Raw genomic sequence first — 18917 nt, forward strand, 5'->3', positions numbered from 1 at the left:
GCAGCACAGCCACCTCAGGCGCAAGCGCAGAGACTGGTCCTGCAGCAGGAGCAACAGTATGGAGAGCAGGGAGCTGTGCATCAGTTCACTGATGTGAAGCCACCTGATGTGAGGCCAAAGACACTGACTTCTTTGACACCTCCACACACAAGGACAGGGCAGCGATATGGACGGTCTGACAATGCAGAACCATTTCACCCGTTTTCTCACTCATTATTCCCCATGGTTGAAGTAGCAGGGCCACAAGGACCGCTGCTAGTGTTCCGCTCTTGGACAACCTCTGATGTCATGGAAGCAGCCAGACACCTACCGGAGCCAGCGGCTTCAGGGAGGAAGTTTGCAGAGCAGTTTGTTGTCTTCTGTCGTGAGTTCAGACCAACAATTTCTGAGCTTAAAAGATTGTTAATATCAAAGATGAAACCGTTGGAGTGGCAGAAAGTATCAAACAGATTTCCAGATGTAGACCACAGGTGTGTGGACATCACATGGGATCACATTGACAATGTAGATTACAGGAATGCAATTCTGACGCTTACACAAGTGTTCGTTGAAGCATTCCCTCCTAGAATTGACATGAGCAAAATTACCGCATGCAAACAAAGAGAAGAAGAATCACCAGACGAATACCTGTGTCGTCTCACAGAACTGTTCAACGTACATAGCGGTATAGACCAACCTGTCGACCTCGGCAATGAAGCGGGCATATGGGAGACACATCTGTGCAGCTGTTACTTAAATGGCCTGAAGACTGACATAGCAACAGCAGTGAAGATGTCATGTGTGGGATTCCAAGATGCCAGGCTAGCGGAACTGCGTAGACATGCAGTGCATGCACATGAGCGTAACATGCAGAAGAAAAGACATAGTGAGAGTAGAAAGACAGCAGATCTTCACGATGCTGCCCTCACTATGCTGAAAACTGTTTCCAGCAATTCTCAGAGAGACAGAGAGTTCAACACCCGAGGAAGATGGCGTGGAAGAGGACAAGGAGGCAGAAGATTTGGAGGGCCAAACAGGGCCTACTTTGACAATGACACGTGTTTCATATGTGGGCAAAAAGGACACTGGGCGCGAGATTGCCCAAAGAACAAATCGGACTGACGGGGAGAGCGGACGGAGGAGAGGAAAAGGTCTCAGCCGAATGCCACTGTGTCAGAAGATAGAGGTACTGCACACACTCACACTACACACAAAACACAAACACATAAGAGTGCTACTGGGAAAAATTGACGTAAATAGAGGCACGTATGTACAAATGCAGACAGAGGCCTATCAGCGGTTGCCAGAATATATGCTAACTGTAGGTAAAAACAAACTCAAATTTCTTGTTGATTCAGGAGCAACAAACTCTGTAATCAGAGCGTGTGATCTCTCTCCCTCTCCAAAGATGAGTGGTAGATATGTGTATTCCATGGGAGCATCAGGCACAGCAGTAAAAGAACATTTTACTGTTCCTCTTTCATGCAAGGATCATGACAGCACAGTAACTAAACATTCATTTTTACTGTCTGATCACTGTCCTATTAATCTCTTGGGAAGGGATTTAATGATAACTTTGGGGATATCTATTTTGTCAACTGTAGAGGGACTGAAAGTCATAAAAGCAAATGCTATGGTAAACCAAATGGTGAATATTAACACCGCCCCACTGTGGTACACATATCAATGGCAGTTGGCCAACACAGAAGCAAGCAGAACATTAATTGAAGAGGCAGAGACAATCATGACCGCTCCTGACATTACATTCATGCAAGATTTACTGTGTATAGCGCATGTATCTGAAGGAAGTGACGAGACTTATGAGACTAACTGGTACCAGGACCGACAACCTGACGACTTGGACACATTGACTATTGGTGACATTTATTGGGACACAGACAAATGTGCAGCAGCCATAAACCTACCTAATGACCTGAGACAACTGTTTGATGTTCCCTATGCAGTCCCACATGTAGCCTTGGCTAAAACAAACAACTGTGAGTGGGAAGACATAGGGTCATTTGTTAAAGACTGCACACAAACGACTGACTGGACAGACACTTCTACTGAAGGTGTCCAATATTGTGCAAGATTGAGCTCATACAAAAAGCATTTTTCTGCTGATGTACACAGCATGCGCAGCGTAACATTGATGTCTGAGAATGTGAATGATCTAACCTATATGTTTCCATGTATGTCTGTAGAAGAAGCGCAAGTTCATCCCTTGTTAAGTCAAGTTCCTATCAAATTGTGGGCTAAAGGGAAATATGATGTGGGTCTAGTAAGAACAGCAGAACCGATAGTCATAACGCCCAAATCTGATTATCGACCATGTAAAAAACAATACCCACTGAGGCAAGAAGCCATAGATGGCATAACTCCTGTATTTGAGGCCTTGAGAGAAGCAGGTGTTATAGTTCCCAGTCAAAGTCCTGTGCGCACCCCCATCTTGCCAATAAAGAAAGCAAAAGAAGCAGGCCAACCGGAACAATGGAGATTTGTGCAAGACTTACAGGCTGTAAACAGTGCTGTGCAAGCTAGAGCACCAATTGTTCCTAATCCATACACTATCTTGTCACAGATTCCACCTACAGCGAAGTGGTTCACTGTTGTGGATCTTGCAAATGCATTTTTCAGTATTCCAGTACATCCAGACAGTCAGTACTGGTTTGCATTCACCTTTAAGGGGAAGACGTGGACGTTTACACGCATGTGCCAGGGTTACTGTGAATCACCAACTATTTACAACAGTGCCTTAGCAGAGTCACTGTCATCTCTGCAACTCACACCAGGTTCAGCCTTGTTGCAATACTTTGATGATCTTCTCCTTTGTGCACCTACCAAAGAACAATGTGAAATGGATTCAGTCAAGCTGTTACAACATCTGGCTCATGAAGGCCATAAAGTCAGTTTGACTAAGTTGCAACTGGTGCAGCAAGAAACAAAGTTTTTGGGCCACCTCATAACACCAGAAGGTAAACAACTTTTACCAAAACGCATTCAAGCCATACAAAGGATTCCTAAACCCAAAACCAAGAAGCAGACAATGTCATTTTTGGGCTTGTGTTCCTATTGTCGTGCCTTCATACCTAACTACTCTGTTCTAGCAGCACCACTATCAGACATTGCATATAAAAAGGGTCTCCACCCACATTGTGATGTCACATGGACACCAGAAGCTGAACAAGCATTCAGTGACCTGAAATTGGCATTGATGTCTTCGCCTACATTGGGCATACCAGACCCGAGTAAACCATTCACGCAAACTGTTGATGAAAAAGAAGGTTGCATGACATCTGTTCTCTTGCAATATCATGGAGATAGGCTCAGACCTGTTGCCTATTTTTCTGCGAAGCTTGATCCTGTAGCAGCAGGCCTTCCTAAATGTTTGCGAGCAGTAGCGGCAGCAGAGAAAGCTGTAGTAGCGTCACGTGACATAGTGGGCTATGCAGATCTTACTCTCCTTGTGCCACATTCTGTGTCTATGATCCTCCTAGAACAAAAGACATCACATCTGTCAGCAGCAAGATGGTTGAGGTACAATGCTGTGTTGTTGGAAATGCCTAACGTCACAGTCAAACGATGCACTATCCTTAATCCTGCTACTTTACTCCCTGTTCCAGATGAAACTGAGGGGGACGAGGACCATGACTGCAACACGGTGTTGTCACACGTGTGCAGCCCGAGAGCAGACCTCAGAGACACACCCCTGATTAACCCTGACTTGATTCTTTTTGTAGATGGATCAGCATCCAGAAATGTCAACACTGGTAAAAACGATGTGGGCTTTGCAGTAGTTGATGCTCACAGCGTGGTGCGCTCAGGTAGACTGGCAAGTAACTATTCTGCACAGGTAGCTGAACTGATTGCATTAACTGAAGCATGTAAAGTGGCCGAAGGTAAGTCTGTGACCATTTACACTGATTCAAGGTATGCTTTTGGTATTGTGCATGACTTTGGCACATTGTGGCGACATCGTAACTTCATGAAGTCTGATGGGAAGCCTATCCTGAATGCCAGTCATGTAGCTGCACTACTAGAAGCTATCCTGTTGCCATCAGAAATAGCTGTTTGCAAATGTCAAGCACATGTTGCTGAAATCGATGAAATTTCTCAGGGAAATGCAAGGGCAGATGCAGCAGCAAAAGCAGCAGCATCCTCTGACACATTGTATGCCATGCTTGATGTCACTGCTAATGTTTCCCCTTCTGAATCACTCATAGCAGTACAATCGCGAGTGACACCTGAGGACGTGTCTGTGTGGAAGAAAAGTGGCTGCCAGAAAACTGAGGGAGTGTGGTATGGTCCGGATGGAAAACCCTGTCTCCCTAAGGCGTGGTTTCTGCATTACGCCAAATTGACACATGGGTTAGACCACGTGTCAAAAGGGGGGATGTATACAGCATTGGCAAAATTTTGGTTTACGAAAGGGTTTCAAATCTATGCAGAGAAGTTTTGCACTAGATGTTCTATTTGCATGTCACATAATGCAGGAAAAACAGCACAAATTCAGCAAGTAGCACACCCACAAGTGAGTCAGCCATTTGAGCACATACAGATAGACTTCATTGAGCTAACACCAAGCGAAGGGAAGTTGTATTGCTTAGTGGTAGTGGACATGTTTTCCAAATGGGTTGAAGCTTTTCCAGCATCTAACCAAACAGCGAATGTCGTGGCAAAAGCATTGGTGTCAGAGATAATACCAAGGTGGGGTATTCCACACAAAATCAGCTGTGATAATGGGAGGCATTTTGCCAACAAAGTCATACAGAGTTTAGCTGATTTCCTACACATTGACCTCAAGTACCACTGTGCATATCATCCAGCCAGTGCAGGGGCAGTGGAGAGAGAAAATGGGACTCTGAAGGCTAAACTTGCTAAATGCAGTGCTGAAACAGGGCTGCCGTGGACAAAATGCTTGCCTGTTGTTCTGATGTACATGCGTATGCGCATAAGAGCTAAAGCTAACCTGAGTCCTTTTGAAATCTTGTTTGCACGTCCGCCACATCTAGGTTGGAACACTGTTGAGGACCACCGCAAGAGATCTATACCATCAGCAGAGTTCATGGATTCAGCCATGATTCAATATTGCTCTCACTTGTCTTCCTTGTTATCAGATATTCATTCCCAGGTGAAAGCAGCTCTGCCGGATCCAGCCAGCAGTACGCTTCACCGATTCCAGCCAGGAGACTGGGTGATGGTAAAGGACCTGAGGGTGAAAAGGTGGAACCAAAAGAAGTGGCTAGGACCATTCCAAGTGCTCCTGATAACCCATACAGCAGTGAAGACAGCTGAGAGAGCAACGTGGATACACGCCAGTCACTGCAGGAAGGTGCCAGAGCCAGAGGACAACCCCACACAAGTTTAACCAAAAGAGGGAAAACACTCGCTCACACACACACTCACAGCGAGGCAGCGATGACCAGCACAGCTGAAAGGTGTAAGCCAAGCGCTGCCACAGCTGCAACGGTGAAGTACATGTTGCACACACACGGTTCCAGAGAAAACACAACACACAAGGCACTGTGTGGTGTCCAGCGAGGGACAACGATGGAACGCAGAGCGACGTGGCAAGTGCTTAACAACTTGAAAGCTTACAGTAGAAGATGTTTAGGCATAGCAGTGTTACTAGTAGTGATGATCATGTTCTTATCTGGGGGTAACAACAGCACATATCATACTGTTAAAAGAGGTGTGAACGACATAGAGGATAATGCTTGGTACAAAACTATGGCAGCTAATGTGCGGAAACTGAATATCACCTCTGATTGTTATGTCTGTGCTCAGATGCCTCACCATACTGCTTCCTCCATACCAGCCATGCCATGGGCCTTAAATGCATCTGAAGTACTCGGGGTAACTATAGCCTTTTCAGTTGGGCTTAGACAATCAGATGCATCCCTAAATCAACACTATTTTGTGGGAAATTTATCAAATTCTTTGAAGAGGTTAAATGTGTCAGTTGTAAATTATTCAGGACATGGAGTGCGAATTTTGAATGCGTCGGCGGGGTATAATGACGGTGTTTTTGATCCATTATTTGAAACAAATCCTACTATCTATCTTCCAGGCATTTGTTTCTATGCGCCATGTACTCAACATACTGTATATTTAGGCGATAGTAAATGCAAAACCATTCGTAATGCTACATGCGGAACCACTTCCCCACAACAAGCACCATGCCGAAACGAGCAGAACATACCACTTATTTCTAAATTGAACCTTACTGAGTACCTAACTCCCATTCCGAACAAAGATGGATATGATAATCCTCTTGTGAGAACTCCAAGTGAAGATGGTTATGGAGCCTTACAAGACTTTGTTTGGGTTTGTGGGAAGTATGTGTACCAGGTTCTTCGACCACAATGGTGTGGCAAATGTTTCATGGCTAAATTACTGCCACATGTTCGTGTAGTAGATAATTTGACATACCACCATAGTCAATATAGTCACTACTATGATCCAGCCAAATTACATCGACAGAAAAAAAATGTAGTAAGAATTTCACCCCAACAGAAGTTCCTTTCAGGACTCCTACCGAATTATGGCACTGTCAACAATGCTCATAAAATTGATGAAATAGCTTTCGAATTAGAAAACCTTACTGCACTAACAAAAGTGGGGTTCAGTTCCTTAGGTGTAGAAGTACAGGCGTTAAGGAATGTGGACCTACAAAACAGAATGGCTTTAGATGTAATGTTAGCAGCCCAAGGAGGGGTTTGCCATATTATAGGAAGTGAATGCTGCACGTACATACCAGATATGACTGATAACATGACACACGTGGTTTCTCATTTAAATGACCTCCTGCAAAGACAGAAGTCACTCGATGTACAAACAGGGGAGGGTTTTAATCTATGGACCTGGTTGACTGGAGGGCAATGGTGGGCAATTTTGATAAGACTATTTACACCAATCATGAGCGTATTGGTCATATTGATGCTAGTACTGTGCTGTGTTATTCCATGTGCAAAGAAATTGATTACATCTATAGTGGAGTCATCCTTTTCTATGGTACAAACAAGTACAAAGTATTATTTGGACGAAAACAGTGATGACAGCGATATTGATGACATGTAAGATTGAAAAAAAAAAAAAAAAAAAAAAAAAAAAAATGTATTCTATTCTCAATGATGTGTTGGATTGAAGCTTATGCATTTTCTACACTGATGTCTGAATAGTTTATCATAAATGATAAAAAGGGGGGAGTTGTGGTGGAAAATTGCTATGATTAGTATTTTCCTTGTAATGAGTAGTAACATAGTCTTTGTAGTAGTTGTAGTAAAACCTTGTTTGTACTCCTGTTAACTCCATTAGTAGAGACATTTGTGAACTGACCATAATAAACCTGGGGACAGAGGAAGGACACTAGGATGACCCACGTACAACCTTGTTTACTAATTGCTCTAGGTTGTAAATACCTACAGAGAAACCAACAACGGGGGTAGACATTTGTTGAGTAACACATCTGTTGGATTGTTTTATTGTCTGAGAAAGCTAGAAGTGTTTGTAGTAATGTCTAACCAGAGTCATAAAGTGGGGTATAAGAAGGGACTGCAACCTCTGTTCTGGGGGCACTACTCTGAACTGCTATCTGCTGTGTAGTTCTGTGTTCTGTCTCCTTCTCTAGAGAATAAACTTGGGTGCATGCTACCACTCCAGTCTTGTTCTTTTGACTCACTCAAGGCAGAATCAAGATTTCCACGACAGCATGCACAAGAGAGAGCACGCACACAAACACCCACACACACACACACACACACACACACACACACACACACACACACACACACACACACACACACACACACACACACACACACACACACACACCACACACACACACACACACACACACACACACACACACACACACACACACACACACACACACACACACACACACACACACACACACACACACACACACACAGCGCTGCTAAAGTAATTATCAAGGAAGGCAGGGGGGGGAGTTCACCTCCTGCTTCATGTACATACATTCACAGCTCCTCTATGTTTTTAAGAGAGGACGTTTCTCATTCTTCTTTAAATCCAATCCAGAGCGTAAATCTAAGGAAAGTGTAGATTTCAAGGAGACAATGAGCAAACACACACACATGTGGAAACAAACACACACACACACACACACACACACACACGAGAGACGCTGAAGGGAATTCCTCGGAGCTGCAGTTAAGTGGCTTCCCAGCTGTTGGTGTTAAAAAACAGCCCACAGCCTGGTTTCCATTTGGGCTCGTGCCTCGACCACAGCTGCACCAGTCGCACCACTTCCACCTGCCTCCACCCTCCACCCCTCCAACTCCTTTTTTTTCTCTCATTACCTTAGTCCTCAAGTGGACCAGTACATTAACTCCTCCACTAGGCCGCAGGTCCATATCCATTTCGTCCCGATCCGCCCATTAAAAAACAACAGACCTGATTGCCTCTAATGGTCACTCTGCCTCTCTCTCTCTCTCCTTCATGTTAAGTGCTCCAGCGTGCCACGTGCCTGAGGACGGTGCACATCCGCCCCGTGCATTTGGAGCCACAATCTCAGCCACTTAACATTATCAGCCATGCAAATGGAAAAACAATCTTGTGCCTTTTTCTCTGTGTGTGTGTGTGTGTGTGTGTGTGTGTGTGTGTGTGTGTGTGTGTGTGTGTGTGTGTGTGTGTGTGTGTGTGTTGTTCAAAGCGAAGACTGCAGCCTGAGCGGCTCTTAAGAGGCGACGACGCTGCGTTTACTGAAAGCGATGCAGGATGATGCACCAGAGGCCACACAGTACAGTATGATACTCATCACAACACGATGGCCTCCTCAGCCCGTTTTTTTTTTTTACACCAACATGTTGCCGGGATACGTTGCATTTTATCACGTTTTTGCAAATAAAACTTCATCAGCATCTGTTTTATCGAAGCTCTCAGTCTTCATCTCAACAAAACTGATGATTTCCGAGCAAGTCAAGAAACATGACTCTGGTGCCAAAAAAACTAAATTTATGTTTCCAATTTAGAGTATATAAAAAAAGATCTACGCTTTATTTCCATAAAGCCAGACAATAAGGCCACAAAAAACTACTGCGATACTCTGCTGAGTCAGTTCTTCCCTCCATCCCACGCAAAATGTTTATATATACAATGACGCCTCCATACCTAACCTGAGACATTGTTTCACACACTGACACACACACACTTGCAGGTGGCGACAGGAGAAAACCCCTCGGCACAAGGAGCCATTCAAGCCAAGAGTTAAAGTGCAGACAATGGTGAGTCTCCAACGTCACAAAAGGTGCACAGTTACACACATGAAAAGTAACACGACACGCGGCGTGTCTGTCTGACGCAGCAACAACACCGGGCGGTCAGGGATGGATGAACGACTGCAACAGGAGTGCATCGCTATGAACACAAACACACACAGAGAGACAGACACACACACACACACACACACACACATACAGGTCTCATTAATTACAGGGTTTGAGAATTTCACACCAGACAGCTTGAGCGGCGTCTCATCATGCTGCGATGCCGACACACTCAGCTTCTCTCTGTCCCTGTCTCAGTTCCACACACACACACACACTGTACACACACACTGTACACACTGTACACACACACACACACACACACACAGGTGAGCAGGGTTATTGAGGATGTGGTGGCGGGCAGCCAGAGGTCTGCAGCGAGCGAGGTCAGGTTTCAGCGGAAGGATCAGAGGAGAACAAGTGGGTTTTGCAAGATCAGGGAGAAAGAGAGAGTTTCATGTGACAACAAACAGAGCAGCCTGGAGGGGTCGGCGCAGTCGGCCACACATTAGCAGAAGTAAACAATGTATAACTATGTGCCCCCCCCCTCACTCCCCCAACCCCACCCTCACCCCTTGTCCCACAGCTCCTCAGGCACGCTTTGATGAACCCTCAGTGCAGAGATACGATCCTTCTTATATGCACGCCGCCTGGCAGAGTTCAAAAACAGCTGTAATTTCATGTTTTTATTCATTTTTTTTATTATTAAAAGGTATAGTATGTAGGAATTACCCCCATCTAGCGGTGCGGTTGCATATCGGAACGTATTCTTGATGTTGCATTCACGTGAAATCGGGCAGACGTCAGACAGACAACAGACGCAACAGGATAAACAAGCGTCTATGTGTAACGGAGGTGCACTCACTCCACCCAAAAAGGACGTGCTAACCAAGTTGCCAAGCGGTTGTCAACCTCTTGGCGAAGCGGTTAGCCAGGGTTCAAACCCCACCCAGGGCAGACCGTGAGAGAGATACAACACAGTGGGCCAGATACGAACATCGGCTACATATGTAAACGTAAAAGTGGTCCACCAGCACGAGGCAAAACAATACAGGCGTGACAATATGTTGTCATGGTGATGTCGTATTGTTTACCTGACCCACGTTTTACCGCTTTTCTCTCGTGGAGTAAAATGACATTTGATTTTTGCTAATAAAAAACCGAATAAGTTACATACTGGGGCTTTAAAGTGACTACGAGGAGTTTTGGAAAGCGAAGTGTTTTCACACTACATTTCCCATGAGCCTCCGCGCGCACGGTGAAATTCTTGGACCGGCGCAAGACAGACGAAAGCGAAAAGAATGTTTTCAAATCAAGAATGAAATAAACGCCGACTCGGCGGTGTTATTCCCATGACCCACCAGGCAGCGTTAATAATAATAATAATAATAATAATAATAATAATAATAACAAAATAACGATAAAGAGAAAACGATATATTTATCAAAAGTGTACCCATTAACAAGTGGGTAAAGTAGATTCATCCACATTAGTATGAGACTTTTTTTTATAACCAAATATAAACTCCTTGTTGTCCCTTTAACACAAACTCACACACAGCTGCCACTGAGGCACAAGAAACAAAAAAAAGAAAAAAGAAAGAATGTTGTACTGTATGTTGTAATCTTGACATCCGATCGAATGTGAGCAAAATGCAGTGGAAAAGGAGGCGTGTCTGGAAAAATCAAAGGGAGAGCTGGGAGATCAGAGGGAAGCACAGCTGGGAGACAAACTGGTTCGGTTTGGATGAAAAACTCCACTGACGGACGGACGGTCAAAGAGAGACGAGAGGCCACGCGGCAACAAGCGGCCCACTGTGGACGCACACACACAGACAGACACACACCTCAGATGAAGCAGCCAAACGGTGGCTTGTGGTGGAAGTGGCTCCTCTGAAGAGACGACAGTGACGTGTTGTGATGCGTTTAATGCCCAGATGCATTGATGGGTTATTTAAACACTGGTGTTACTCAGCACTCTGTTTGTAAAGCTCTCTCTGTGTGACAGTAAAACGCCTGTGAGGCGCTACACAATGCTGTGTGTGTGTGTGTGTCTGATTGAAAAAGAACAGCTAACATAGATGGTGTGTGTGTGTGTGTGTGTGTAAAAGGCCATGCCTGGTGATTAAGAGTCCTGTGACATTTTTTTTTTCTTCTTCCCCACTGAGCTAAAAATAAAGTTGACAAAGACGATCTCAGACCTCTTCACCTCTGCACTACAACCACTGTACTCCTGTAAATGACTACGGACACACACACACACACACACACACACACACACACAGGCAGCACTGAGGCCGCCTGAGTCAGCGTTTCCACCTCTGGGTGAGCAGCACAGTGAGTAAGTGTTAGTGTGTGTATCAGTCTGAGTTAAGGGGTGGAGGTAGCTGAGCTGGTGTACGACTCCATCCAGCACATTTTTGTGAATAAAAAAAACAACAACAACAATTCAAAGAGTTTCACTGAACTAAAGCAGGAGTGATTCGTCTACGAGTCATTTAAAGCCCCAGTATGTAACTTATTTGGCTTTTTATTAGCAAAAATCAAATATTGCTTTCATAAATACGTATTTCACTAAAGTCTAATCACACCAGCATACAAATGAAAGCTTTCTCGTACCTTAGAATGAGTTGTTACAAGTCGTTACAAATATACAAGGGGGGGCGCACCGAACTGAGGCTACCATGTTGCATCGCCATTTTTTACGTTCAGTGGCAGCGTGGGGGTAATTCCTACATACTATACCTTTAACAAACACAACCCCCCCCCCCCCCCACCCCTCGTGTGGTCCCGCAAGTCCATCCTCATCTACTCCGACAACCTCGCAGTGGTCAACACCATCAACAAAGGCCGCTCTAACTCTCCTTCCATCATGCCATTCATGCGCCGTCTCACCTGGCACTCTGTGACCCACCAATAAGCATTATTTCATGTTCGTATCTGACCAGGCTGAGACTGGCAACCAAAATAAATGACAACCAAAATAAACCAGAGACAAAAATATATATTAAAAAACAAAAACACAGCTTTGATCAATAGTTAAAACGATCAATTTCAGCCCCCGTTTCTAAAAATCGATCCACTTCCTTTGGCATCAAAGTGCCAACACCACAAGTTTCGCTTTCAGCCACTAACCACACAGACTGAAACACAGAGCGCACAAGTATTTCTGGAGTGCAACTAAAAACACAACACACAGATTGGCAGAGATAATTCACACACACACACGCACACACGCACGCAGATAAAGCAATGTAACCTCTCAGATTGGTCGATGCTCGTTGCTTTAGTGCACAGTCCACTGCAGTGTGTTACAATATGGCTGGATATGAGTGTGTGTTTGTCTGGTTGCTGTGTGGATAGGCGGTCAGCTGGGGCGTGTGTCTGTGTACTGTGGCTGTACACTGTGTGTGTGTGTGTGTAATGTGAGTCACTGTTGGAGCAGCACTAGCACTTACTGTATTTAGGAGTGGATGTAGACTGTGGCTGCGGCTGTCGAGAGCAAACACACACTCAGGTGCTTTAACGCTGACACACTGCGGCTCGGCTGGTGATGAGACATTTTTGTGTTTGTGACAAATACAACAACAACAACAAAAAAATCACAGTTACAAGTCGTATTCACCTCAATTTCTTTCATTTCAATCAACATTACTACACTTTTTGCTGCCTTTAGTTTCACTATTTATCCACAGGGATCAGTTTTAAATGATGTTACAAACAGAATCGTTCCTATTAGAGCCGTTTCCTACGGAAAACAAAGAAGCTTCATGCCTGGAAATCTGGGAATAGACAAGAAAAGAAAGAGGAAGTGCTGCTGTGCAACCAAATCCCCCTGTACCATATTCATTCACATCCAGTAGAGAACAAATTATCTCCATACATTCTGTATCTGAGAGGAAATGTGAATGGAGTAATTGAGTGGGAGCCTGTATGTGTGTCTGTGTGTGTGTGTGTGTTTTTCTTCTGAGTTGGTAGAGTTTGTGTGTGTGAGGCAACCACATCCGGAGAGCTAACAGTGCTCCATCATACTAACCACCTCCAGTGACACAGTGGCAAACGCCCACTTTGCAGACAGGATGCAATGACAGCAGACAGGAAGTAAGTGACAAACAACGACCGGAGCAAAAGTCCCAACCAGTCATTCATAAAAAAAAAAAAAACAGACAAGAAAAAAAAGGGAGGCTGAATCATGTGCCTTCAAATATCTGTTCACAACTCTTTTTTTTTTTACTCACACACACAACAAAGTTTGTTTATGTAAGCAGCAGTCTGTTAAAGAGAAGCACATTAGAGCAGCGTCTGGAGGTTTGGAGACGGTGCCAGCGATACAGATATAGAAAGGCATGTTGAGACCAAAAAGTGAACTGAGTGACTCCACAGTAACTAGATGCAAAGATGTGAATGAGTGCACTGCAGATTGCTGCTGCATATTTCCCCCCGCGGGCAGAATTAATTTAGGTGAAGATTAAAGATCGCATCTGCACAAGTTGCAAATGTCAAGTTACTGGCTTTTAATCATGTTTCAACGGCTGTATGTCTACTAATGTCTGCTCTGGTGGAATACCACTTTCAATCAATAAGGTTTACTAAATCTAAACACAAGGTAACACTTTATACTATAAGTACACACTATTAAACATTAGTTAAGCATTAATAAATACTGAATTCTTGATTTATAACACATGAATACTCATTAGTATGTAGTTTATATACAGTTAGTGCTTATCAATGATGGGTAAAACATTTCAACTGTGTTTATAAACTACATACTAATGAGTATTTGTGCGTTATAAATCAAGAAGTCAGTATTTCATGCTTAACTAATGCTTAATAGTGTGTACTTATTATAAAGTGTTACCAAATACAACTACATATTGTGATCATAATTAGCAATACGATCATATCTAATATTGTGCAGCCTTAGTTTTAGGTGAAAAACAAGTTAACAAGTTAAATACAAGTTAATATTTGCATAGTATGAGTATAGGATAATGCATATGTATAAATGGATGAATGAATGAAGGTCTCTCCTGTCCACATGTCCACCACTGTCTGAGCAGAGCGGAGACTCGACCCCTCCCTCTCCCTGAACAACCTGACAGTCATTAGCTAAATGACAGAGGAGGTCCGGTCGCACAGCGTCGTTATGACATCACAGTCATTTCCTCATCACGGACAAACATTTCCTGTAATGGATTCTGACATCACCGCGTTTTCACTGTGTGCTGAGCCAGTGCCACTGCATCACACTGCAGGTTGTAACTCAAGGCGACGTTTGTCACATGGCGATTAATCCACAACGACACAACGATCATATCCAATCCACTGCCTATAGTTACATCACGGGGGACACAGAGAAAAGAGTTACATCATAGGACACGATCTCTCACACACACACATTACAGCGTGTCTGAGGGGCTCATGTGACAACATCATATCAAAAACCACCTCGGTCCGTGACATCACGGTGGCTCACTGATAGATTGTGACGGTGCGTTGTGACTATATCAGGTCTGAATGACATTAGAGGTCTAATGTGAATTCAATGCTTCTATTTCTGCTGCAGCTGAGCAGAGGAGGAGGAGGAGGAAGAAGAGGATGGAAAGAAGGACTGAAGGACTGAAGGAGGGTGAGAAGAGATCCTTCTCATGCACATAAGCATGGCATGAGAGCGTTAAATAATCTAACCAGCACTCACTAATGGTGATACAGTGTGTGTGTGTGTGTGTGTGTGTGTGTGCAGTTTGCATGATTTAACTGTGATGGTGCGATAGGAAATTAAATCATTTCATTCCTGCACGTCTTCACGTTTGATCCTCATAAACTTACACAATGTCACCGCCCCAGTTCCTAAAATATATTGATGCATCAACATTTTTCTCAGAAAATATATTTCTAATAGAGCTATTGACATGAAATTTTCACCAGATGTCGGCATTAATCCAAGTAATGCACACATACAAAGAAATCCAAACAATGTCCATAAATTAAGTAATGTGTAATAAAGTGAAATGACACAGGGAATAAGGATTGAACACATGAAGACAAAGAGGTGCAAAAAGGTTTGGAAAGCCAAGAAAGCAGCTGGAGTCTGTCAGTATTTAGAAAGTCATCCTGTCCCCATTAGTGCAAAGTAATGGCTGGTTTAGTCCAAATTGACGCCTATAAAAAGGTTTCTCATCACCAAGGTGTCACACATGAGGCATCCCATGATGGGGAAAAGCAAAGAGCTTCTCAAGACCTTCAGAAACTGATGTTGCAGAACATACTGATGGCATCGGTTACACTGCACCGTTTTATCCGTTAGTGCCGATAATCTGGAAGTAAAAAGAACAACATTTCACCATAAACTGGCCACGAGAAGGTCCTCACAACATTTCTGACGGAGTCAAAAGAAACAGAGTCGTCCAGAGCTTTAGAGAGACCTGCAATTAGCAGGCACAGTTATAAAATAAAAAACAATGCACTGAACCACCACGGCCTCAATACTTATTTTCCCTGCTGTATACTTGATATACACAATAAACAGTATACGAAGAATGTCACAGAATGTTCACCACAAATGTATTGAACACACTGATTCTCACACTTGAAAAATGTTTCCATGGAAACATTAGGAGGTCACAACCAGAACGAACTTTAGACATGCACTACTGTACTGTATATCCAAGAACATGCCGTCGGGGACATTGTGCTGTGTGCAGTACGATATGTCCCGACTGTACAAGTGCTGAGTGTGGGATTCGTCCTGCAGCGTGGTGATGACTCCAGACAGAAAGGCAGATTCATAAGAACTGGTCCAGCAGACAGTCTGCCCCCCCCCAAACCGCCCCACATGCACATACACAGACCCTGACCTCAACATCATGTCTGGGATCCCAGGAAGAGACAGAGGACACACACACACTCACTCACACACAAACACACAAGCACTTCATAAATCCACAGAACAACTGTGGTTGATTCCCTGAGATACTTGGAACAACAGACGTCCTGCAGCTACAGCACCGAGTGAAGTGTCGTCACAGCAACTCATGTTTTTATTTCCTGTCCAATGCAAAATGGAGCAATTCAGCCTCCAAGCCATCATCAGCAGCATCATCAGCAGCATCATCACCATCAGCAGCAGCATCGTCATCGTCATGAACTGTTTTTTTCGTATGGAAATTTCATATGAATGAATGAATAAGTTTGTGTATCATGTATTCATTCTTTATCGTTTTATCCAATCTGCTATTAAACTGCCTTAACACAATGAATTTCCACTTTGGTGGATTAATAATTTTCTATTCAATTCAAATTATACATTCAATTGTACATTACATTCACCACGCTGTGAGATAATAACAGGTTGTTTTAGAGGCAAATGCAGAGACTGCTTGCTGAAAAAACTGCCCCCAATGGGAACGCGCATCAGCGGTTTTGCATGAATTTACCTCTAAAACAACTCTGTCTCGTAACGTTCTGTTATTATCTCATAGCGTGGTGAATGTGCAGGTCACAACTTGTCCACCAGAGCGTTTTGGAGTTGTTGAATTGTGTATTTGATGAGGGAAACCAAGAAATCCCATCAACCTCCGTAGCATAGCTCTGAGCAGCTCACGGCTCTGCTCCGCCGATCTAAAAATAACTTGCACCGACAATTAAAGGAAACGAACCTACTCCTAAAACTATAGGGATTATGGCAATGGGCCAATTTGCCAAAATGTCGAACTATCCCTTTAAGTTCAATGAAAAATGAAAACTGTTTTATTGTGTTTCTAGGGGACCTGAGTGAATCCACCGAGGTTATATGTTTTTGCACATTACTAGAAACACACACGTACATGTTTTTAAACTGAATTTATTTCAGTAACTCCCCTGTGTGTGTGTGTGAGTGAGTGTGTGTGTGTGTGTGTCCCACCGCCCACAGTCGCTGTCTGTACTTCACACCAGTTGTCTAGTTGTGTTGCATCAGTAACTGTGACTTTAACAACTGGTGGAAAACACCTGCAGTGACATCACAGACTGGTGCCTTCAGTGGCGCGGTGAGGTGAACTGCAGAAAACCCAATCAGTCATCGCTTTTGAAAAGAGAACAAGGCGATGACCTTTTTTTTTTTTTTTAAACAAAATCCGTCTCCTAGCAACTGTGCTCCCGCGAGATAATGCTGAGCTTGACGTAAATGCAGAGCAAATTATGAGCTAAACTTCCCATGTCAAAAACATGATCTCACAGGTTCCTGTTGCAGGCGGGATGAGTCTGAACGTGCCCCGGACAGATCGTCCACACTCGACTCGACCGTGTCGCTGTGCATGAGAGCACAAGAGCAGGTGTGTGTAGTAACAACAGCACAGTCATTTCCACCAGGGCTGAGTCATGAGGATGGACTGTACTGTCACTGCGTGTGTGTGTGTGTACACTCAGTTACAAGTTTTTATTAAGTAAACAGAGCATTAAAGCCTCCTGCGGGCGAAATAGGAAATGGTGCAGTCCGCCTCAGGGTGGGTGTTTGAAATCATATTCTTATTTCTACAGTATATAGAGTAGGTTTAAACCCCTGGACGGTTGTTTTTGCCTATTTTGGGAGGGTCCAAGTCAGAACCCTTTCCTCCCCCATCCCCTCTGTAATTGAAACCCTGATTATAACTTTCCTGAATGAGAGCAGTTACATGACTAACATGATGTGACATTGACTTCTTGTCCATTGGTGGAAAAAATTCTGGACTCTGTTAATTCTTTCTTCTTCTTTTTCTTTTTTTTTTTTTACAGAAGTTAATGAACGTTCATGTTGCTCAACGACGTCTTAATGTTTGTATACTTAATGGAAATATGATACAACCAAGCCATTCAATGGAACTACTCAACATATCTTTTTTCTGAGGAACTGGAAAATTCACAAACCACCACCAGTACGCCAGAACAGAAACAACTGGATGACAGATTTCTTCCAGTATATCAATGCAGAGTTCAATCCTGACTGACTATCTATGTATGAATATGGACTAAATGCCTGAGGGACTGTCACTAGAGAACATAGATAATAACATAAAAACCAGACAATAAATTAAATACTCATATAATGTGTATATTATTTGTTATGAAGAGAGTCTGCATAATAAAAAGTGGATTATGAGTTCATCTCATTAGCTGTCTGTGTATATGATGAGGAAGGGGGGGTGATGAGTGGGAGTGGATGGTGTGGGAGGGGGGGGGTATCAGATGTGCAAGTGTGATTTTCCACAGAGGCCGATTCACAACAGAAGAACACAAGAAGCACACAGGCTGCACACACACACACACGGAGGGATGAATGTGGATCTCTATCCATGACTCAGACTTTTCTCACCTCCCTCAGAGATGAGAAGGAAAACAGGGGGAGATGAGGAGGAGGAGGAGGAGGAGGAGGAGTGAAGGTGTCAGAAGGAGGATTCAGGGTGGAGGAGGAGGATTATAGACGGAGAGAGGTTTCTGACGGCCTTCAATATGAAAAAACACAAACAAAAACATGGATGAGACGCAGACAAGCCGGCGGTATACAGGTGGAAACAACGGAGTGAGAGGTCGTGGCAACAGCGAGCAAAGTAAAACAAAGTCATTTGTGAGGGATAATGAGAGAGGGAGGGAGAAAGAAGAAGGGAAGGAAGGA

At 43.8% G+C, this 18917-nt stretch overlaps 2 protein-coding genes across 3 annotated transcripts in view; one reads left to right on the forward strand and one right to left on the reverse strand.

The window, feature by feature from the left end:
* The window catches only part of pik3cb (phosphatidylinositol-4,5-bisphosphate 3-kinase, catalytic subunit beta), a 75019-nt gene that overhangs the window by 35446 nt on the left and 20656 nt on the right, over positions 1-18917 (reverse strand). The gene's annotated exons all lie outside the window — the stretch shown is intronic.
* On the forward strand, positions 1343-7074 carry LOC146975729 (uncharacterized). The gene has a single exon (XM_085794421.1). The coding sequence runs from the start codon at positions 5398-5400 to the stop codon at positions 7057-7059; it is 1662 nt and encodes a 553-aa protein (XP_085650547.1). The 5' UTR covers positions 1343-5397; the 3' UTR covers positions 7060-7074.

The sequence above is a fragment of the Trachurus japonicus genome, chromosome 13, assembly GCF_045865225.1.
Source record: "Trachurus japonicus isolate A0001 chromosome 13, Traja_1.0".
Lineage (NCBI taxonomy): Eukaryota > Metazoa > Chordata > Actinopteri > Carangiformes > Carangidae > Trachurus > Trachurus japonicus.

Bases quoted from the DNA above. Each gene is read 5' to 3' on its own strand.
- LOC146975729 (XM_085794421.1), top strand. From the start codon at position 5,398: ATGACCAGCACAGCTGAAAGGTGTAAGCCAAGCGCTGCCACAGCTGCA.